This window comes from Coloeus monedula, assembly GCF_965178545.1.
Source record: "Coloeus monedula genome assembly, chromosome: 9".
NCBI classification, from domain to species: domain Eukaryota; kingdom Metazoa; phylum Chordata; class Aves; order Passeriformes; family Corvidae; genus Coloeus; species Coloeus monedula.
Genome location: NC_138789.1, coordinates 8,036,186 through 8,059,682, shown reverse-complemented (window position 1 = coordinate 8,059,682; position 23,497 = coordinate 8,036,186). Strand labels below are relative to the sequence as shown.

Sequence of the window (23,497 nt, the reverse complement as noted above, 5' to 3'; positions counted from 1 at the left end):
TCAGGAGAAAGGGGGTTTACTCCTCTAATGGCCACGTTGGCACTCTCTTGTGATCTCTGTAAATCTGGGATAGAGAGGTGACACAGATGTGGGGTTGGAGAGATTAGAAAGCGTGGCAGGAAGGTGCCTAGACACAGGATGTTCTTGAGAGGGTGAAAGACTTTTGTTCACATCTTCTCTTGCTTTGTATTTTAGCCTCATGCTGTGCCCAAACTTATAATTATTTTGCATTTTCACATTTCATTGCAAACCTGAATCAAAAGCTGCAATGCATAACACCAATGCTTCTCCCTTGGGGGTTCAGCTGGGAACTGAGAAGCAGGATGCTGGAGAACCCTCACAGACACCAAAGCCCTGGCTTCAAATTGGGTCATTTATGCCTAATTTCTGTGCCAGTTTTCAATCTTGTTTGCACTAAACTTGTGCTTACAGTTGTGAATGAAACAGAAGCACATCTGAGTTTAAGCTGGGATGTGGCAAGCTGCTTCATATTTGAAGGAGTAATTTGAAAAAACACAGAGCTTCCTTGTACACATAATAAACAACCTGAGAACTCCTGTTTTCAAACACGAGAAGTTCTCCTTCCTGCTCTGTGTTTTCAAATCAGTCAAAGCTGTAAGAGATGAATATGTCCCTAAACTTCAATACCCTGAGACAGTCCTCAAGCAAAGCACAACGTGTAAGCAGATGGTTCATCTTGTTTAAGGGAAGAAACCTCATTTCCTGCAGGAATGTGTAAAAGAAGGCTGCGGATGGCTGTGGGAGGGGCAACCCAAAAGGTCCTGGAAACAGTAATGTTTGTTATACTTTAGAGTCTCTAAAAAGATTCAAAAGCAGAAGGGTACAGAGGAGCTAATTTGCTACTAGCCCAGCCAGGTCAGCTAAAATAAATGCTTTTCCAGTCTGATGCCTCCAGTTCACTTAGCAGCATCTGGATTTCTGTGTTTTTCTTTTCAAAAGCTCATATTTACCATGGCAGCTCGGTTACACATCTGTTCACCTTCCAGAGCTCTCCATGCCATCCTCTAATCTTAATCATGAGAGCAGAACCTGCTGTCTTCCTTGTGTCACCCCCTCTGTACCTCATACTAGCTTCCTTCTCCTTGCAGATCTGTGAGACAGCAGGGGCAACCTGGGCCCTCTTGTGTTGCTGATCCCTGCAGGCTCTCAGCAGCTTCCTGAGCTGTCAGTCCTACCTGACAGACCAGCCTGGTGGCTTCTCCCATCGTGGTGCCTCAAAAAGAAGCTTGTATATATAAAATCATATATATATGATTTTAAATAGTGTTGGAACATTGATATCCAGCATTCAGTGAAATACATTTAAAATTTATTTCAAATGTCAGGTATTCTAATTTGTAGGAGGATGCAGATGGTTCAGAACAGAGCTCAAAACTCTGATGAGAACAAATGCTAGCTGTTCTAATTTTATTTTAAAAAGACATTCAGTCTTAATGCTGACAGAGCTATCTATAAAGTTGCCACAAGGTGGTACCACAGTATTTTATAAGATTTTGACATGTCTGTATTAAAACAACTCTTTTCTCGGTAGAGGTGCAACGTAAAACGGACATGGATGGAAAAGGGTGCCTTTATTTGAAGATAATGCCCTTTAGTGCTGCAGAGGGGCTCTCTGACGAACTTGGAACTCCTCCAGTGAAGACACCAGCATTTGGGTCTGTCTGACAGCACCAATTTAACAGGGCACCAACATTTGCAATGTACTCTCGTGCTGTAATTATGCAAGATGGATTGTTTAGGTGCTGAAAGTTAAGCAGGTTAATGTTTTCCTAATAATGATATCTGCCTAAATAAGTAAATTCATTTTGATGTCTGTCTTGATTTTTCCACCTCCTTTCTCTTCTGTTAGCCACTCTAACGTTCTCCAGTTCTTCAGTTAAGGGCAGCAGCGCCTGGACTGTGCAAAGACAATCCCCTGAAAATGCCAGGATATTTAAGTGCCAAGGGATCAAGAAGCCTGGGCAGTTTTGCTGTCTGGGAATTGAGCACCAGCTTGGTGTTCGTGTCAGGTGGAGTCAGTGTCCAGCTGGAGTACGGGCAGAAGGGAATTCTTTAGTGGTGGAAGTCCAGCAGCTGTGCCAGTGAGGATTGCTCCTCTGGTCCATATCTGAGTATCCAGTCTCACGGGAATTCTGTCCTTTCCCTTGGAATCAGCACAGAAAATCTTTAAAAAGCCTCAGTCTGCATCATGTAGCTGTGAGCCCGTCACTCCAGTCCCTTCAGTCATGCTCCATGTGACAAGATGCATCCTGTCCTTTGGTTTTATGCTACTTTAACATTCATGCTTCATGTCTCCTTCAATGAGACACCGTATTTATGCTCTTCTCTTTAATATTTCTTCATAAATCAAACCTCTGTAGCCCTAATTACCCAGTCATTGAGCTCCTACATCTCTCAGATAACTGAGGTGCCTCTGATTTCAAAATGCCAATGTACGGAAATTTTAGATAGCAACAGTTCTCTGCCTGTTGCATGCTAATCGTGTTTTGAGAAAGAAATGAGCCCTAAATAGTTCCAGTCTGCAGCATTCTAGACATGTATTGAATTCTAGGACTGTGTGTGGGTCTGTGTGTTCAGATCCATCTGGACTGCTTTCGATCCTTGAAGCAAAGCTCAGTGAGTTGTTCTTAGTGCAAGGCCATGCCCCTCTAATTTGATTTCTGTACTCTGTACTCTCATTGAGACCTAAAGGGCATTGTACAAACGTTATCTATGGGTTCAGATGGATGGGGTTGGTGAGAGTTAATACAAACATGTGAATAAACAAGTTCTTTCACCAAGGCACACAATGTCTTTCCGGAACATTGCTATGAGCTATCACCTGCCCAAGGGGCTGCATTCCAAGCTGTCTTCCCTCAATTATATCGGCTTAACACTTATAAAGCATTGTAAAGCATTTCTATTTCTCTGTCATTATCCTGCTGCCTCTGTGCAGCTTCTCTGCAATTATGTTGTACCCACCTACATTTTTAATGCCAGTGGATTCAATTTGCATATGAATTTCCCTCGCTTTTATATAATTGAAGAATTTAAGAGATCGCTAGTGGGCTATAATTCCTTTTGTCACTTCTCCTTTTTTCATATGGACTGTCAACAAAAGATCAATCCCTCAGTTTGTTTTGAATACACAATTTTGAAAAAATGGATAGTAGTACAAAATAATATTGAAATGTATTACAGAAATAAGATGTGGGATACACTTTTCTTGTACAATCAACCCAGGCAATTTTGTAGCGCAGACCGCAAAGCTTTGGAACGCTTTGTGAACACTTCGTGCTCTGTGTAAACACTTTGGTGAGCAACAGCCCTGTGGAAATTGGAGTCCATCAGATAAGTCCTATGCAAAAACCCCTGCTTATACAGAGGACACTAAAGTATAAATTAATTCATATTTCCACCCATTCTAAAAGGAAACAATACAAACCACTCCCTTTGCTTAAGAAAGAAGCAAAAGGGTTTATTTTTGTACTTGTTACATCCATAGGTACCGTTGCCCTGAAAAATGCATTTTTAGGTTATACAGTAACAATGGTGGTAGGCATTTATTTTCATTAATACACTTCACAGAAACCTCAGGAGATTTTTAGGGGACCAGATGAGCATATTTTTTAAACCACAATCCTCTACTTGTGCCCTCCTTTACCATTTGTCTAATTCTAATTTCAGGTCAGTATACAGTCCTATTACCTCATCATGCATGGTAAAAAATAAAAAGTGTTAGTCCTAATAAAAATGGGAGAACAAGCTTGGAGGATTAACGTTAAAAGGTGACTGCAACCAGCAAACATATTTTTAAAACATCAAATTGTTCTGTGTTTAAAATGTATGCCAAAATGCAATGTTTCTATGAAAACCAATGTCTTTCTGGCAAATGGCATTGTCACTGCAGAGAGATCCACATAAGGGGTGAGAATAACTGGAAAAAGGGATAAACATCAGGAAGTATAAAGTATGATCCAAGTACAGTTTGTTCTGGTAATTCCTGTCTCAGAAGATATAATTTCCAATACTGAGTCACTATCAACAATGAAAAACATTTGGGGCTGTAAAAGGTGTCAGCGTTAATAAGTCTGTCTAGTTTGGAATATGTTGTACTTGCCATTTGACATGAAAAGATACCATGTCACGAAAACCCCTTTTATGCCATTTAACAAGCCACACTTTTCATTTTATTCCCCTAAAAAGCTCAGCTCTGGCAAGAAATCCAATAAATACAAGAGTGCCATTTTATCTCATTACAACAGGCAAAATGATTGCATGGAGATCAAAATCCAGTCCATTTGTTCTGGAAATTAAATTCAAATCAATTTGAAACTATTCACATTGTATAGTTGCTGATGGCACTTCAAGACAAAGTGATAGCACTGTGCAAGTTCAAAATGGGCTCGAAGCAAGATCAGTGCCTTCATGGAGAGGAGCCTGGGCAAAAGACCTGGAAGACAGAGTGCAGAGCCCAGAAAAATGCTGGGATTACAAGCTGTAGTGTCCTACTACCAGGTAAAATGCCAGGGGCTGCCATCTCCTAGTTTGTGTGATGTCACTTTACAGTGTCAAGAGCATTTCAGAGTCTCACTGTTGTCAGCCCATTCAGTCTGCATTTGCCTATGCCTCTCCTCTATTGGATAAAATGCTTTAAATAACAAACTAGCCCAGCCTTTCAAAGGAGCTTCCCTTGTTCTGGGATGTGAAGAGTGAGCTTTCTTGAGTTTGTGATATTTATACTTCTTCACTCTCTTTATATTTTATCTAATCTATTTGGAAGTAAATGCCCCTTGAGCCCAGGGTATTTCCCAAGATTAGTGGCAGGAATGTCTAAAACCAGCTGAGAATAACTATGAATAACATTGTTGTTTAAAGGCCAAGGGCTCTCTAGCCTGTTGTTAATGCAGTACAGTTATTCTGTATCATGGAGGGATAAAAAATAATGCATTTTAGTAAAATTCTTCTTGCCGCTGGAATTTGGTTGAGAATTGAAAGGTGAATCCACTGCAGCTTGGCCTTGAGGTGATGGACCAGTGTGGGAGGCTGGGCTGGGAAATCTCCCTGTATCCAGCCTTGCTGTATTCCCCATGCAGTTGGAGTCATGGAGGGGTTTCTGCAACAGTTTTTTTTGTCCAAAATGCCAAATCATTTAACTTTATTATTCATTATTTCTTCTATTCTCTCTACAAAAACATCTTATTTAGGAGCACAGCATATTTGAAGTTATTCAAGAAACAATTTATTTATGGATTCTCCTCCTTCTCTTCTTCCCTGGTTTATGAGCCTGTAAGTAATAACCACTGTATTAGGAAAAAAAATGTTTTCCCTACAGTTTTTACTGAGTACTTGCTTTTGTTTGTCTTTCCAGGACTGTTATGCATAGTAGGGAAACTATTCATAGAAGTCAAAATAACCTCCTTGCAAACCTAAATGGAAACAGATATGGATTGAGAGACAAATCCAGCTCTACTCATTTTATATGCAAATAACCTAACCCATGCAATACAGGGAAAAAAAATTAAAAGGCAATGTCTCTTTTAGTACAGAGAAATTATGACATTGCAGCTAGAAACCATAGCAACAATATAAAAAAAAATGAAGCAGGGAAGCATTTGATCTAGTATTGACTCATTTTTCTTACTAAAGATCAAAGCATCCAGGGCCTCCTTTAAAATATGTAATATTACACTGAGTCTAATTTCCAGCACCTAATATTATAGAGGTTGAAAAGTTGGGGAAAAAAATGGAAAATAAACTTTTCTGGGAGGTGATTTTTCTCAAAATGAACAGCTTCAGAACACTTAGAGTAGAGCTTTTGGTGATAATTTTAGCACTGCTTGTCAGTTCACCAAAACACTTTCTGTTACTAAATAAGTATTTCAAATTAATTCCGAATTACCATATCAAACAATTACTGCTCCTAGGCAGCACACTATTTACTGAATGAAGGTGAGTATGCATGAGGATCTCTGTTTCATTACTCAATTTCATTTTTTCTTAATGAGCACAGGCTTCTTCGTGGGTTACATGAGACCTTTAATTGGTGTCAACAACTGTGACAGCGCCTCTCTTCAGTGTTTTTTCCCCGCCTTGTTTTTCAGCAAACCAAAAGGCAGAAAACATGGTTCAATTTCAGATCCATAATGTGCTTTAAAATTTCCACCAGCACTGCACACTGTAATTATCATCCAGAAATAAAGATATTACAGTGATTTCATTAATTTAATTCCCCTGCCTCTATTTTACAGGAGCCAAATTATATATGGTTAGGTTTCCCTTTCTCAGACATAGCAGAAAAGTCTAGATGTAGCAGTTGTTCTCCCCCAAAACACAGGGATTTTTTTAGTAAAAAATGGCTAATTTTTGTGTGTAGCCTTCAGAATTCCTGGAACTTTGGTATGTCTGGTTCAGGCTGGATTGCATTATCTTGTGTCTGATCTAATGCTCACAGAGGTGAGCAGCGGCCCTTCCACTGGCTCATGGGCCCTCATTCACACCTGTCATAGGTTAGCAAGCATAGTCCCGGAAGGGACATCCTTGCTAAGGGGTGCTTACAGTTTCCTCTGGGAACTGATAGAACCTATCAGCTGGCCAGTTTGAATATGGACAATTCTCTAAGCCACTTAAAGTTGTGAACACCTCTGTGATCCACATTTAAGAATAGACAAACTCCCCCCCCAAGCTCTCTCTCGTTTCCGGTGCTGGCACAGGTGGCTGCGGGCCCCGTGTGGGGGCCAGCGGGCCCGGCCAGGCCCTGCTTGGGCCAGGCCAGGCCGGGCCACGGCCATCCTGGAGCCATGGACCTGTTCCAGCCATGGAACCCCCCCCACTGCCTTGCCGTGGGCAGCCGGAGCGGCTCGGCTCTCCCCCCTCTCCACTGCGATAAGAAAAATTCAACATTCCAGCTGCAAAGCTGCAAGGCCGAGGTGAGATTAACCCTTTTACTGCTGTGAAGAGCTGAAAACCTGAGGGAAGAGAGAGAGGAGATGCTTAAAGCTGAAACTCTGTTGTGAAGCTATGATATATCAGAGTATCCTGTTGTAATTTCATGAAGATATGGGAGGTGGAGTGTTCAACTCGTAAGCAAAAGCACCTGAGCTGAGATAGGCAGATGCTGACGCAGCTGTAATTTCATGAGAAGTTTGGACAGGGAGAGATGAACCAGATGAGGACTTTTGCTCCAAACGGGAAAGGAGAAAACCTCAGTACCTAGAGATGCTCCCAGAGATAGTCCTAACGATGAAGATGATGAAGACCCTTTGCTCCCAGGGAAGGAGAAGGGCCTCTGTTTTTGTTTCTGAACGGCTCAACCTTAAAATTGTACCCCAAAAAGTTCAAGAGTGGACCCTCGAAAGCAGTTGTGGGAAAAGCTGCAAGTCGGGGGAAGGGACTCACACGCAGGCAGAGAGACTCCTCTTCCTAAATGGACTGAACAGTATTTGGAAGTGGGCGGCTGTCTCGTTGTGATACTGTTTTCATTCATAGCATGAGCAAGAAGAGACTTCTCTTTCTAAATGGACTAAACAAGGTTATTATGGAAGTGGTAAACAGACTGAACATCTTAAGGGTTGTCTTTTTACATTGTCAGTGGGAGAAGGGAGGAAGGTGGGGGGAGGAGGAGAGTTCTGAAGGTGGTATAATTTTTTTTTTCTTCCCTCTTTTAGGTCTGTTAATAAACTTTATATTCTTTCAAGTTTGGTGCCTGCTTTGCATTTCTCCTAATTCTTATCTCACAGCAGATAAACAGTAATGAGTATTTTGGACCAAACCACTACAACACCATTTCTCACTAAAGATGTGTGGTGTAGAGGGAAAATAAAAAACAAGAAGTCAAGAGCCAGCTCTGATGTGCACGTGTAGGGAAGTTGTCAAATTTAATGTTTTGTAGCTGCTGCTCACTGGATTGGTTTGACCACACCTCTGTCGTTGGCGTTTGGATAAATTGCAGCAGTTGTTGGAGCTGTTTCTGCCTCTTTCCATGACTGAAGTTCATTTCAAAACCTGTATCCTCTAAGAGAGCTGAACTGCATCAAGAATCACCCACAGACATCTCACCAAGAGAGTGCTTTTTATATAGAAAATAAGGGCGGTGTGAGGAGGGCCCTGTTTTCCCAGTGGAGAGCTCAGGGAGGAAGAGGATGAGCAGGTGTTAGTGAGCCATGGGGACAGGTCCCTGGACTCTGACATGAGTCCAAACACCTCAGGAGAGCCTTGCACTGACAATGGCTCACTGAAAATCCTCTTCACAGGTTATGTCGGTTCTTAGAGTGATGGTTGTCTTATTTAGCAGCAGACACTGCTCCAGGAATTCCACCTTCTAATCTTTTTTGTTTGGATCAAGATCCAAACAAAAGCCTGAGAGATTCTTGTGCAAAGCCTGTAATTATGTGTGTCTGTTCAAGTATGTTTTTGCATTACAGTTTTAGCAGAGAATTTTCTGACAAAAGAGGAAATGCTGAGTTTTCATCTCCAACATTTACAGAAATGCGCAGAATTTAACAAACCTTTGACAAGACATACAGAGGAGTCTCACATAATCCTGTCTGCAACAGAAAATGGACCTGGCTGCCTTTAATTTGGGGTCCTGGGCTGCAGAACAGTCCTGTGTTGAGGACTAATTTGCATTTGTTGTCTTTATGTTCATGCCTCTTATTTTTCTGTGCGTATTTTATAAATACAAAATGTATAAAGAGAATGAAAACAGAGTATATACCTTTAATTTTAAACCTGGGACAGTCCTGGCCCGATGTAATCATGATGGATATGGTGGGATCTTTGAGTCTAGATGCTGTTGGAGCTTTAGGATTGGCACTGCACGAAGAAATTGGGATTTTTTTTTTAATGTGGTATTCACTTTGCATTTTTTATTCCCATTTCTGTTTGGTAGGACTTTTTGGTAAATCTAACTTTTTGAGCTGAACAAGATTGAGTCTTTTTGGCAAAGTTCAATCTAAATCCTCTAAATAACACTTCAGTGCTTGGCCTTTTCCTAAGTCAAATTATCAGAGCTTGGATGCTAAGCTGTGACCTTTTTTTGGTGATGTAGAGAATGAAGCAGCAGTTTTAGACCTAGGAAATAAAGAGAAATAAAGACCACTGCCTCCCATCTTTGACGTCTGGGTGTTTGCAAGCATTTCCTGAAGCAGATCTTTTATAATGCTTAAATGATAAGTTACATTACCGAAGTTTTCAGAAACTTGATTGATAAACTCCAAACCATTTCAATATGCTTTTGTTTAATTGAGTATAATACAGGCAGATAGTGTCCTGAGGGTTTGAAAAATTACTTGCAAATGGCAATCAAATTACCTTGGGATATATATGAATTTATGGTGATCATTTATTTTAATTCTGCCAAGTTTCATCTCATATTTATCATCTGGAACAGAATAATAAAAACCTTGAGAGGCTTGATCAACAGCAAAAGTTTAATTAACTTTGTCAATTAGGAGTACCAAAGTTTTCATTAAGAGGTTATGAAATAATTAGTACTGTTAATTCACCCTTGAGTCAGGGACGCCCCCTAAAAGTGCCATTCCTGTACATTTCTCCTAGAAACATTCTAGATTAATTGAAAATATGTTAAAATCATTCATGGTTCTTTACTGTGTAATTATTAAAACTAATATCTGAAATTCACATATCTAATATGTGAAAATATTAAGAATTATCACCTATTTTGACAACAATTGTACCGTTGATCATGTGGACATTATGCTACCTGATACCATTTTTATATAGTTATCAGAATAATGGCACAGATTATTTTTATCATGTTTGACAATTTAAATACGCTTTTAACTTCTCCTCAGCTGTGTTTGCAAGTGGCCAGGAACTGGAGCTCCCTGGCAGCCATCATTCTGGCACTTTCTGTCTGCAATGGGGTAAAGCCAGAAGTGTGAAAACTTATGAGGGCACAGAGAGGATTGTGAGATTCCACAACCACCCATCTGTTTTCAAGGTACTTTTTTATCCTTAGGTCCCAAACGATTGGTAACACAGAAACTTTGGGTTTCTACTTTGCCCTACTACGAAAAGTGGTGTGATCCCACATCTTCCTTTATGTGGGAATTTGCCATTCTGACAATGAGAATCAGGTTTGTAGGAAGGGCAGATGGCTTGCTACACTTCTGAGTAAATGCCGTAATTCCGGCCCTGCTGGCTGCTGCCCGCCCTGGGAGCTCAGGCAGCAGAAATCCCCGGCTGCAGCGAGGCCCCGAGGCCGCACCGCAGGCAGAAGTGGCGATTTTCCCCCGAAATGTCACTGCGAGATGAGTGGCAGCTGTGGCATGGCAAGAGGAACCCACATCCTCCTTGTAGCTTAACCTCAGCCATCGTGTTCACTTCTCTGCTAACCGCCAGTGCTGGGGCAGAAAGAAAAGAAAAAGAAATGCAGACAGCAAAAATTAAAACTAGGTGATAGACTAGAAGTTGGGTATCAAAGAATAGATATTTTTTGCCCTACCTGCTTAAGATGTGGCAGGATTTTAACCTCAGTTCACAAATGGAGGCTGTGTATGCAGGCTTTCAGGCTACTTAATATCCCTTATGGTCTAAATGAATTGGTTTCTTGATGTAGTTTGATAAAATAGAAAGGATATTTTGCACAGAGGATGTAGTGATGTGTAGAAGGTATGAGCAGAGCTTCAAACAGGGAAAGATTCTGGGAGATTTATAGCAGCTTAAAAGCATCAAATTCAAATTGAATTTTTTTTTTTCTTCTTGAAAAATCTTATTTCTGTCTCTTGTATTTAGAATTTTTTCCCACAGCAAATGTTATTTCTTCCCTGTATGTTTTAAAGTATTTTTGCTTCAATACCATGACACAGCTCCTCCCTTCATCTAAATATATGCAATAAATCTTCTAAGAGCAGTGAATTTAATCAGTGTGTGCATCTGTAGACACCTGAAGATTGCAGGTTCCAATCATAACTTGCTGGTTAAAGATAACACCATGACTAAATCCTGATTTACATGATTGCTTTACAGCCTAAACTGTTTCTTATGCCTACTTTTCTGCTTTAGCTGTGTTTTATTGAAATGAAATTGGTAAATGAATTTCACTGGTAACAATTAATGAAATTATTTCTTCATGAGTGCATGGGGACAGTACCACTGATATATTGGAAAAGCAAAGAAAATGGATTAATTGAAAATGTACAAAGAAAGATATACTCAGTTGTGGGTTTTTGACAAAATGCCTAGGCAATTAATAATTGAGACTTTTCAATAAAAAAAATTAAATTAACACAAGGAAAATTGAAGACAGCTGTATTATGAAACATTAATTTGCTCTGAATGCCAAGAACATTTGTTAGGAAGCAGCTGCCTATTTATTAAATATTATCATAGCGTGTTACCGACCATATTTCTACTTCTGCTGTTTTGAATTAGTATATAACATGTTTAAAAGACAATTTAAAATTTTCTGCAAGCTACAAATAAGATGATAAATGCAAGAGTAAATGTATTCAAGGCACCTGAAAGGGATTTATTTTTGAGGCCATACGTCTAAAGAGGAATCAACAGCAAACAAGAAAACCAAAACATTCTGCTTAAAAATGTCAAATCTCTTTGAAAAAGGAAGCAAACACTGCAAAAAAATGACAATGGCAAACTTTTTTATTAGGAAGGTAGCTCAAGTGCCTAGCATATTCCATCCTGCTACCTGACTATCGCTCTGCTGCTATTAGAAAGTATCATGTGCATTTTGTGCTTAAAAACAAGCTCTCTCAGGTGATTCTTGAATGTGGCTTCTGCAATCACTTTAATAATTAATAATTATCTGTACTGAATTGCAATGGGAGACATTATCATCTCATAAAGCCTCAGGTTTTTTCCTCACAGAAATGGAAGCCATCTCTTCTGATTTCTGTCCTGGTGCTTCTTTACCAGTTCCTTGTACACTTCTGACCTCAGAAACCTGGGGAAAGAGTCCTTTGCCATGAGGCTGTAGATTGACCTCTGAGCAGCATCAAAGCAGCTGAGGGTGGGCTCAGAGATGTTCTCAGAGATGTCGTTTTTGGTATGGAAATCAATATTGATCTGTAGGCAGAAAGGAGCATGAAACCAGCGTCAGTTTGCTTGGAAAGCTGAGGTCTGTTTGTGTACAGGACACAGTCTGCATTTGAATTTCCTCCCAAATAACCTGACTGATGCAAATAAACAGGAAGCTCGTCCCTTCCTTTTCTAGCAGACTGAATTCTTCATTTTATTTGGCTCTTAAAAAGATGGCATCACTGAAAAAGAGAAGGTAAAAACTTGCTTTTGATATCTCATCTTTCTGCCAAACCAAATCTTAGGAAGTACTGATTATCAAAGAGTAAATTAAAAGTGAAGGTACTCAGCATCATTTTAGATTTTGGCCCTATGTATTTTGTAAGGATTTTTTGGTTCTTAACAATAATAAAATAGATTTCAATCGTGTAAGACATGGGGACATCTAAAGCACTCTTGCTAGCAAAGGCAAAAACATCAGTGTAAAAGTTTGAGGTGCAGAAAATGAATCAAGATTAATAAACAATTTGTTCTTTCACAGGAAGCCTTTTTGAAATAATGATAAAATTGAATTCTGTGATGGAAATTTTTGCATTCTTATCATTCAAAAATACCTATACAAAAGAACAAATGCAATCATAAACCTACCGATACTCTGGTACCTGAAATAGAGTGGAAATGGTGCTTACTGCATTATGAAAAATGGTTAGAGAAAACAAATGATATTGAATATAAATTTCCTTAAAACTTCAGGTAGAAATTTCAGAAGGTGAGGTAAACTTATTCCCAGTGTGAAGAATGGAGAGTGGAAACCATAACATCTTTGCTTCACAGTTCCACAAAATGTTTCCTACCTGGTAAATAATGAACATGAGAATGGGAGGTACAGCCAGGTGGAATTGTATTTTCTGTCATTCCTTGAGGTCTGGATCTGAACTTTCCACTTCATCCCTATCCTCAGTACCCAAAGCACATAGAGAAAAAACTCTTTACCTCCTTTGGAGCATCAGCTTGTATGAAGTCTGAATAAATCTTTCGGGCTTTTGAGGCAATCTTGCTGGAGGATTTGGTTTTCTTGAAGTCCTCACAGGCCAGCCAGAACTCCACATTCTCTTCACTGAACTCTGACTTCAAAAATGTCCGAAAAGCTGCCAGGCCCTCTGGGGGAAATGTGTGAGATAGTGGGTGGAGGAGAATTCAAGACCAGTGCAATTTATACACGTGTGTAAGTGTACATTTATATTTCTGCTGGGTATATACAGTGTAACCCTTGTATCTGCCATTGTTTTGCATGTCAGCCAGCAGCCAGGTTTGAGAAGCTGCTGCAGGGGAAATAAAAAGGAGCTAAAATTATAGCACTGATAAGGGGACTAAGAGAGTTTTTCGATGAGATGCCGACCAAGGATTGCTCCCAACAGCTGCCTGCTGTGGTTTGATCTCTTTAGCACTTTGTTAAAAGGGGATCCTGGAGGTTTTGGTCTTCAAGAGGATTTGTAGTGGCCAGGAAATCAGAGATTTGAGGCTGACCTCTGGGTTAAGAAGCAAGCAGAAATGTAGGTCACACTGTGCTGGTGTGCTCCCCACACAGCTGAGTTTCCCTGCCTAAATGGTGCTTCCATCTCCCTGCAAGGAAATATTAAGACTTGGATAAAAGATGGACTCGTTGTTACTTCTTTGTTCTTCTTTTTAATTTTTTTTCACTTTGAAGGGGAAAAAATGAGACAAATAAACGTTTGTTTGGAAAAAAAACTGTTTTAAAATTAACCCAAATCACAAGCTCTGAGAAAAGAAAGATGACAGTACCCAAATTTAATTGTGTTAATCAAGTTAATTCTATCCAGGAACAGTGTGGAGGCACCCCAGCATCCAGGCCACAATGTTACTGCGGGGAAATGGGGCAGGGGCAAGGAGATCTCCAAATTGCCTGTGGTTTGTGGTGTCAGGTCTGTAGAAATGACATTTCTGGGAGAAGTGACTTCAGATATGTCATTTTTTGTTTGACTGGAAGTCACTGCACAGCATGCATATTTCTTTGGAACAGGAATACCTAAGAAAACATTTGTCGGTTTTTTATGTAAAAGTATATGAAAAATGAAACTATTGAAGGGAATTTAGCAGCTACCTTAATAAAATCTATTTCAGAGCATTTCTGCTTGCCTGTGAGCTCTGGCTAGAGGTATATTGTGTTTGCAGCTTGGACAAACCTTTCAGGGCAGCAGCTCTGCTTGGTTCAGTGCACGTGGGGAGCTGAACTGGAGAGCAGCACAAAAACCTGGCAGAAATGTTTGCAAACGGATGACACACGTTTTAAAAACACATCTATTTTCCCATCACTTCCTACCTTTATTGGCTAGTACTGTATCCACAGACTCAGACCAGGCCATGGTTTCCCCAGCATCTGACCTGTGGAAACAACATCTACTCTTGAAAATAGCATTGTGATCTTTGCCCTGTGCAGCCTGTGGTGGCTGAGAGCCTATGGTGTGGCTGGCTGCTAGGGAGAGCAGGGGGAGCCAGTCATCCTACCCTACACACTGAAAACCAGAAATATTTGACACTGCTGACTTGATTATTCATCCTGGAAATACTCATAATGCTTGAAGCTGGTGGAGCTCTAATAAAGCATAGGAGAGATAGGAAAGTTCTAGAGCTTATGCTGAATTTCTTCTCGAGTTCCAAAGGATTAAGCATTAATTTGTATGACACTTTTTGCTTGGAATGACTGGAATTGTCTAAAATGTTATCAAGCTAACACTAGTAGGAAACATGGGCCTCATACCAGCTTCTCAGTGGTATAAATAATTAAGTAATTTCATAGTTTTGGCTCTTCCTCTGCAGCTTGCTGTAGGCTTCTGCTAGACATGAGGGCAAACACTTTGTTCTCTATAATACTGACAGTTTTCTTAAAAAAAAAATCTCAGCACAAAAAAATCCCAAGCATGCTCGAATTCTGTAAAAAATATTTGATGTTCCTAAGGGGGCTGTGAGAGCTCAGCTGTCAAAACCCTGCTCTCTGAATTATGCAGGTTAGTTTGAGAGCTGTGTTCCACCGCCACTTCTCAGCATCACCAGAAATGGTATTTTCTTATTGCAAATTTATGAAGAGATTATATGACAGTGTCAGGATATTAAGTGGCTGTAGTTATAATTATTACGAGGGATAGTGGCAGCAACACCTTAAGCAAGCTTTTTTTGTAGCTCTCAATTTACTTGTATCCAGCGTGCAAAAATAATATTTAAGCAGGAAAAAACTGTGCATATTTATATATAAACACATAATGAGGGAAACTGGAGTGCAAATATAGTAAGTCTGTGAAAACACAAATGAAAACTAAACATAGCATTATGTTGTACTTTGTAAGACATCATGTGATGATGGAATTAATCAGCAGACAGGTTTTTTTAGCAACAGTAAGAAACTTTTATCAAATATATAACAAATTTTCAAGATTTTTATTAAATGTTTACTTGCTTTCTTGTCAACCAAAAAATCAAAATGAAGGACCAGGATAAACCAGACAGTTCTGCTTCTTGTTCTTATGGACAATATTAGTTGTTTTAATATTTACTCACCACTCAGAGCATGATCTCACTGACCATGTGGGACTTACTTTAATGGGAATGGCAAGCAGAATTGACAACAAGGGATCAAAATGGTCACGTCCCTTTCAAAGGGGGAAGGAAAATAAAGCTGTGCGGATTATTCAAACTTGGTCATCCCGTCACATAAATCTCCTACAATTAAAATAGCCATAAACAGCAACTCACTTCACAGGCATTTTTTTTTCCACTGCGTGTTTGTCTGACTGTCACAGGGAAGGCAGAGTTTCTTTTTCTGACTGATCTTCAAGCTGAAGGTAACATGACAGCAGGAACAATACAGTTAGCACGTGAATAACCAAACAGGACAACACACACTGGCAAAATGTTTTCAACATCTTCTTTAAAATGATTTCTTTCAAAAACATGGCATATTTTTTAACAGTGCCATTCACACCTAACAGTGGTCATAACACAAAGGGACTGGGGCCAATGGCAGCACATTCCTGCCCAGGAATGTTCAGGTCACAGGTGGTGGAGCAAGTCCAGAGAAGGGCAACAGGTGGTGAAGGGGCTGGAGCACAGGTCTGGTGAGAAGCACCTGAGGGAGCTGGGAGTGTTTAGCCTGCAGAAAAGCCCCAGAGGGGACCTTGTTGCTCTCTAGAACTGCCAGAAAAGGGATTGTAGTCATGTGCAAGTCTATTTTATTTGTCTCGTCTCTTGATAATTGTTCTTACATCCCCAGCTCTTTGCTTCCTCTGCGTAACCCTTGCTGTCCCTCACTCTCCTGAGCAAGCAGGCTTTACTGATTGATTTCTTGACTCCTTCCAAATCTCGTCCTGAGGCCAAATCCTTTACTCACATTACCCAGATTCCTGGTTCTCAGTGTCTCCACTTGACATAAAATTCCAGTGGTTCAGGAACACGGATCCCATCTTGCAGACCAAGGGATTTTTGTCTTCTTGGTTAAAATATTTTACACCTAATAGAGCAGTCTTAGGAGTATAGGTCCTGTTTGATTTTTCTCTATAGTACAGTCACAGACAAAGCTGCCTCCTGCCTGCCTGAGAACATCTTTCTTATTTTAGCCATGTCTATCTTCTGAGGTCAGAAATAAAAACCCAAACACCACATGCCATGTTTCACCCTTAGCAATGGTAAGAGGTTATTCCTCATCCTTACCTTTTGTAGATCTGTAAAAGAAGTTTCAGGCCAATCTATCTGATGAACTTCGCATGGGACAAAAAACCAGTGAATCTGGTCAATTGTGCTCCAGAAAGATGAAATCAGATGGAAATAGATCTGGAGAGGTGCATTACTGGGACGAGCAGGAGAACTGAACTGTCTTGCAGGAGAAGAATAAAAGACCAGTTTGTCTCTAAGATGAAAGCAGAGAGGAGCTATGATTGTCCTCTGTATACACAGAGGTAACCCGGTGAGAAAAAATAATTATTTTAGCATAATGGTTATAGAAAAAACGTATATAAACAGCCAGCAAACAAATTCAGGCGGAAAACCAGAACAAGGCTTCACAAAATGTTGGTTTTTTACAGTCTCCCAGTAGAATTTTTTGCTTTCTCTCTTCCTCTGTACTTTGGAGATAGAGCTTCACATATTTATGAGATTATTTTGAATTGTTGTCTTTATTAGCAGAAAACTAGAAATGATGACCCAAGATAACCCTTTCAGTCCCACGTATTGCTAAAAAAGATTCCTGGCAGCAAAATACAAATCCTTTCTGTAATTCCTTATCTTTGCATCTTCTTGCTTCTAAACATTATAGTAGAAGAACAGAAATGTTAATTAACATCCTGATTTTCTACCGTGATTCTTACTTTGCTTAATTGGTTCTTTTCTCTTATTCCCAGAGTATGTACTCTGTGCCAGACAGGACCAAAAGCCTTTCGTGCATTCTGCTAGTGAGACTAACCTCAGCATCTGCATTTACATCAGATCCTTTGGGCCTGATTCAGACCCAGGCTTGAGCTTTGGTAAAGGGGAATAAACATAATACAAAATCCAACCAGTATATCTCTGAGAGCTCCTGGCCTGGAAGAGCGTAAATAGCTACAATCTGAATTTTCTAAGTGTCATGCCAGAAAAGTCAGTGCAGTTGTGAGGACAGAAGTGACATCAAATTAGGCAACTCGTAATTCTTGGCTGGTTCTATTAATTTCCCCATGTCTAATCCCAGAGGTTCTACTATTTACCCACCTTAGAACTGTGATGGTAAATTAACTTAATTTGGCTATGAGAGGGAGGGTTGCAGGATCTGAGCCTATTTTTTCCTCAATATCATCAGGTGCTATACATTTATTTCAAAACAAAATCCCAAATAGGGGCCACACATGCATTTTTAAAATTTCTGTTCTAATAGCCTGATGTGTGAGTGATGCAGATACGAACGTCTCTTAAAGATTTTCAGGGCTGGTGGATATTTTTCAAGTCAGTCTTAGCAGCCACAGAACTCTGCTAAAAAACAGGAATATTCTAGCACACACAGTGACTGGATGGATGCTTTTGTGTTTTATAGGGTATTGCTCACAATTCACAAAACCACAAAGAAGCTATGAGGGATTCTCACCACTGCACAACATTCTGTCAGTGACTGCTCAGTCTATGCAAGCTGAAAATATTTCAGGTACACAGCAGGTAACAGAATTGTTGTGATATTTGTTCTGGGGCAATAACAATAAATTTGCTAACCAAAGGTAGGCACAGCCACTTCCTCCCATAGAAACCAGCTGGTTGTATTTCTCTGTGCTTCCTCTGCTTGGAACTTAATAGTGTCTGGAGAGAAACTCTGATATTTCACTGAAATGTCATAAGGAGAAAAGTGATCTCAGTATTAAAACAAATGTATCAGCTGCTTGTGCAAGTGTATTGGCTATTCATAATAAACAGTATCAGACAAAAGGAAATATGAATATGTAGTAGAGATGGGCTGGAAATTGCATGTAGAATTAGTGCTAAACTTTTGTGAATCTGGGCCCGGCTGACACTGCTGGACCCAGCTGACACACACCCCTGCAGCTTCAGTTCACTCACAGCTGGGACTGGACTTGCAGAGTCACTCAGGCCCTTACCTGCTCAGCTAATTGCAGGGTATTTTTCACTTTATCTGTCAGGCTTCTGGCTTAACATTTCAGTAACTCTCAGGACTGGGCTATGGATTTTTGAGTCCTCTGCCTTTGATGACACAGGAGAGCTGGAACTGTAGGAAAGGGAATGTGGATCTGACTAAACATTCCCAACTTTGCCAATGACCACTGATTTATTAAATATTTAAATCTTCAGAACTTTTAGGCTCACAGCTTGACTTTTACTGATGCTCAGCTTTTATTCTTTAACTATCTTTAGGCATTAGTTTTGCTGAGTTATCTTCCTTTATGAAAAGCTATTGGCTGTTGAGGGGCGTGAGGCCTGTCATTGTTTGTTCCTCTGACCTAGATACTAATCACAACAGACAGTCTAAAGCAATAGTACATGTTCAAACCATAGGTTTATTAATGGAAGAAATAATTTCCTTTTATGTACGTTCCTAAAAGGGCTGCCTTGCACTCACCTGAGCACAAAGTGAGAAGAGCTCACATTCTCCAGTGGATGTGTTGGTGTTTCCTGGATCAGGTTCAGTGTGTTAAGGCTCTTCAGCACCTGGCCTCTGTTAATTCCATTCCATGCCAAGATTTGCTTGGGTGGTGCTGTGCCCTCAGCAGAACAAAAAGTCACCGTTCTGCTGCCCTGAGCAATCGAAGCCCACAGGGACTTGAGTGCATCCCTTATGTTGGGAGAAGCCAACATGATCCAAGCACTGCTGGCATCCTAAGGACATGGAAACGCCTGTCACAGGGGGATGCAAATACACCTTAATCACAGCACTATGCAAATGCCCGCCTTTCCACAGCACTGCACAGCATGGGCAACTCACAAAATAATTGATATTTTTCCATGTGAATAACTCTGTGTGTCTCCAGTATGCCACAGAGTTGTTTTGCATAAGAAAATGAGCTGTTATTTTCCACCCAAGCAAACTATGCCCTTCAGGTGAAACGTTTTGATTTCAAGAACAGTCTGTCAAAATGTTTTACAGCGCTCTGGGCTCCTCATATACAGGATTTCCGAGTACTGTACAATCACAAACCCACATTGGAAAAGACACAACTGGAATCACAAACCCACATTGGAAAAGACACAATTCTCAAGAAAATGTCCAACCAGGAAAAACTGGAATAGCATTAGCTGCAGAAATTTAAAATGAGACCAGGAAGTTGTGAAGAAACAAGAGTCTCTTAATTATGAGCTAATTTTATGGTGAAGAAATGAGAGTTCAGAGTTGTTCTTTTTTAGGCTTCAGCCTTATCTTCTGTCCTGTTTGAAAAATCTCAACTGGCTGCTGTGGGATTGTGTTTCTTGCTAGTTAATTTTAGTTACCTTTCATGGAGAAGGCAATGGTAGAGGCTGGATTGTAAATCTCAGTCTTAGATAATTTCCTGTAACACATAAGGGAGAATTAGGAGGAGGTTATGCAGACAGATTCCATTTAGGAAAGGAGAGAGAAAAGCTTTGGTATAAAACCAGAGGGAGCTTTTATGAGACCAGCCCTAAGTGATCAGAGTACAACAAATGGAAGATAGCAACACAGTAGCAAGGAAAAAAGTAAAAATGGAAGCAAGCTTGGGTGGTAGATAGAGGAAATACATTTTTATCTTTGGCACAGAGCCACACAGGAGCTTAAAGGGCATTTGATTGAGGCATTTGACTAAAATGCAAAGAACTGAGTGGGGTCTGGGATAGGCAGCTGAGCAGGGCATAAATTCACGAGCATATGAATCACTGATGAGAGGAAGATGATTTTCTGCAATTTTTTTCTCAGCTGAGGTCTTTGGCAGCATGTGTGGAAAGGAGAGGGAACTGCATTCAAAGCAGTAGCTAATTAAGGCAGGCTGAGCAGCTGGGGACAAAAGGAGAGGAAAATGATCTGCTGTTTTTCAGTCACTCAAAAGTTGTAGCACATAAAGGCATGCTATTGATTGCCTTCTTCAGCCGAAGGTGGAAATCTGTCTTCTTTGAGATTCCTTGTCTTAGATTTCATTCTTGCTTCTTGTCAGTTGAAAAATCAATCCAGTTGTCTTTTGTTCAGTAACAAATCCACAACCTGAAGAAAATATGTGGTCGTGTATTTCCATCGCCCTCAAGTTAAACAAGAACAGCAGATCATAATTCAGCCAGTTTAAAGTATCTAGTTAGACTGAAGTGTTGAAACAGGAGGCAAACCTTTGTGCCACACAAGTCAGTAAATTGTTTCCTTCATACTTTGTGTCTTGAGACTTCACCAGTGTAAGAAGTGCAGTGTTCGAGCAGGGTAAATTATTTTCTTGGTGGGAGAAATATTTTGGGAGCTCTTCCTGAACACTGAACGGCACATATAAATATAAAAAGTTGCCACACAAAACAATCTCCAATAAAAATACTTGCCCAACAGGCTTTGCATATGTATTTTTTGCATTAGGGTAGCTCAACGACAAGATTAACATAACTATGGCACTGATTCTGCCAAAACTAGAGAAGCATGACTGTGTTCTCTGGTACTACCCAAAGGTTTGTGCAGTAAATACATCTGTGCACAGCCAGCCCTGGCTCTGATCAATGCTGGAGCAGCATCACAGACTTGTACTAAATCCATGCCTAGTTCATCTTCCAGGGCTGCAGTAGAGCACTAAATACTAGAGTGCTCATTTTCTCTCACTAAAAGGAGCCTCTTCTAGAAAAAACCCTTTGCCAGATAACTATGTCATTTTGGTTTATCTTTGTGTCCTTTGCCTTCCTTTCTCTGAGTTTATCTTGACTTTCTTTTTACAGTAGTTCCCATGGCGTTAGTCTGCTGTAAATTCAGCTAGGGTTCATAATTATCTTTGGCAAACACACACGCATAAATAGCTACCAGGAATATCTTATTTGTTTGTTTTCACTATAAAACTCATAAGAGGGACTAGCACTGTCAGTACCGCAGACTGATGGGTTTGAGGAAGGCCTCCCTGGAGATAAGCAAAATTTTCCATGTGTCTATGAAATGAAATAAAGGGCGCCTGCTGACTTCTATTTATCATTGCAGACCCTTCTGACTAACAGCTGGGCTTTTGCTAGCAAGAAAACATCTTAGGGTACTATATTTGTCATGTGGTTGGATTTTGGAACAACATGAAATACTTGTATCTTTTCATTTCTTTCCTTCATGGCAATCTATCCAAGATACGGATTCTCCACTGATATGAAGGGACAAAATCTCACTAGGGCAGAATTTAGCTGCAAGTGTGTACGTCTTATGTCTGTGTGGAAACAACCCCACAACACTCAGGTGGGGCTGCTCTCAAATCTGTTCCCTTCCTCCAGCAAAGATCCCAATACATGACACGGGAACCTGCATATTTTAAATACCTGAGAACTGGCATTCAGACATAGTTGGTGATATTAGAGATTCTCTCATCACAGAATCCTCAGAGTTGGAAGAGACCTTCAAGATGTAGTCCAACCATGAACCTTCCCCCACCACAACTACCCCTAAACTGTACCCCCAAGTACCACAGCCAGAGGCCTCTTGAACTCTTCCAGAGATGGTGACTCTGCCACCTACCCGGGCAACACATTCTGGTGCCTGACCATTCTTTCAGTGAAAAAACCCATGTGCCCAGGTTCTGACTGTCAGAAAGAGCATGTGCCCGGTGTTTTGAGATCAGGGGAGGACGACAGAATAAACCAGCAAGGATCATAGTTACAAACATGTTTCCTCTCTGTTCCCCAGGTAAAGGTAAAAAGCTTGGGATTGTGGCTCAGCAGCGTTTCCTGGTGAGTTTGGACCTCTGTGCACAGTAACAATTTGATTTACATGGCAGTGATTGCAGCTAGAACTGAACCTTAGGTGAAGTCTTCACATCTTCCTCATCAATGTACCAGTGATAAATCAAATCTTGACAACTCTTTAAGCAGATCAGATTTATTGAAATCAAGTGAAGCAGACAGGGAAACCTGCAGATCCAGCACTTCATATACACCCCAAATTAACAATAAACACAAAATCCCATCCTCAGGAACTGCAGCTCTTCTTCACCACTTACAGAAGGGGGAGGGGAAGGGAGAAAGCTTAAATTCCACGAGAAGCAACTTAACATACAAGTCACCGTTACAACTAAATTCTGCAGCCCCTTGCTAAACTGAAGCAATGTAATATTTTAGGAACTGCCCCAAGCTTCAAGGGATATTTGCATCAGCTATGAAAGAAAAGGAGAGAATGACTGTGTGTGTGACTAGAAAAGAAAAGTCTGTCTTTGACAGTAAAGAAATAAAAAGGGCGATTTCTCCTTCCCCTTCTATAACCTACAGAGATTATATTAATGACCAGTAGAACTGAAAGTTACTCTGCCTGAGTCCAAGAGCTGCTAATTTTCAGATACATTTTCGAAATAAAAGGCAGAAAAAAAATTAGTACAAAGTTTAGTAACAAAGTTGTTATACCATGACTATTTATAAATAAAAGTAGGAATATTTTATATACATATATATATAGACGTGACCTGGTATTTAAGGATACACATTGTATTAAAATAGCTTTCTTGGCCCTTTGTTGCTGCTCATTTAGTTGCAAAAAATTAGAATATATGTATTTGATGCCAAAGCTAATATATACAGCATAACTTAGAGAACAGACATGTTCTCTATTCACAGAATAAGAAAAATGTACCCCCCAAAAATTAAATAGGTATTTTTATGTTCCTCTTAAAATAGGCAATGGCTGCATTTTAATTATACATTTAATTATGCAGTGTCTTTAGTTAAAATTCATGTAACTTTGCATTATACCTAATAATGTTTCTGTGTGATTTACAGTATGAGAAAATACCACAAATTCTCTGTGCTTAGTGTAGCAATATTGCAGAAACAGAAATATGTGCAAAGGCTGGGT

The 23,497-nt window shown here is 40.1% G+C and overlaps 2 protein-coding genes across 2 annotated transcripts in view; both read right to left on the bottom strand.

Moving 5' to 3' along the window:
• Positions 1-11,844: 11,844 nt before the first annotated feature.
• Positions 11,845-22,200, bottom strand: RGS21 (regulator of G protein signaling 21; the record flags this gene model as incomplete). Its single annotated transcript, XM_082287017.1, has 5 exons — positions 11,845-12,048; positions 12,994-13,160; positions 14,342-14,494; positions 19,972-20,030; positions 22,172-22,200. 5 exons carry the CDS (start codon positions 22,198-22,200, stop codon positions 11,845-11,847), a joined length of 612 nt encoding a protein of 203 aa, XP_082143143.1.
• A 239-nt stretch (positions 22,201-22,439) lies between these two features.
• Positions 22,440-23,497, bottom strand: part of RGS18 (regulator of G protein signaling 18) — a gene marked incomplete at both ends in the record, with an annotated part of 8,402 nt that continues 7,344 nt past the window's right edge. The window contains one exon of the mRNA XM_082287016.1: positions 22,440-22,514. Coding sequence (XP_082143142.1) covers positions 22,440-22,514 — 75 coding nt within the window. The remainder of the gene's footprint in view (positions 22,515-23,497) is intronic.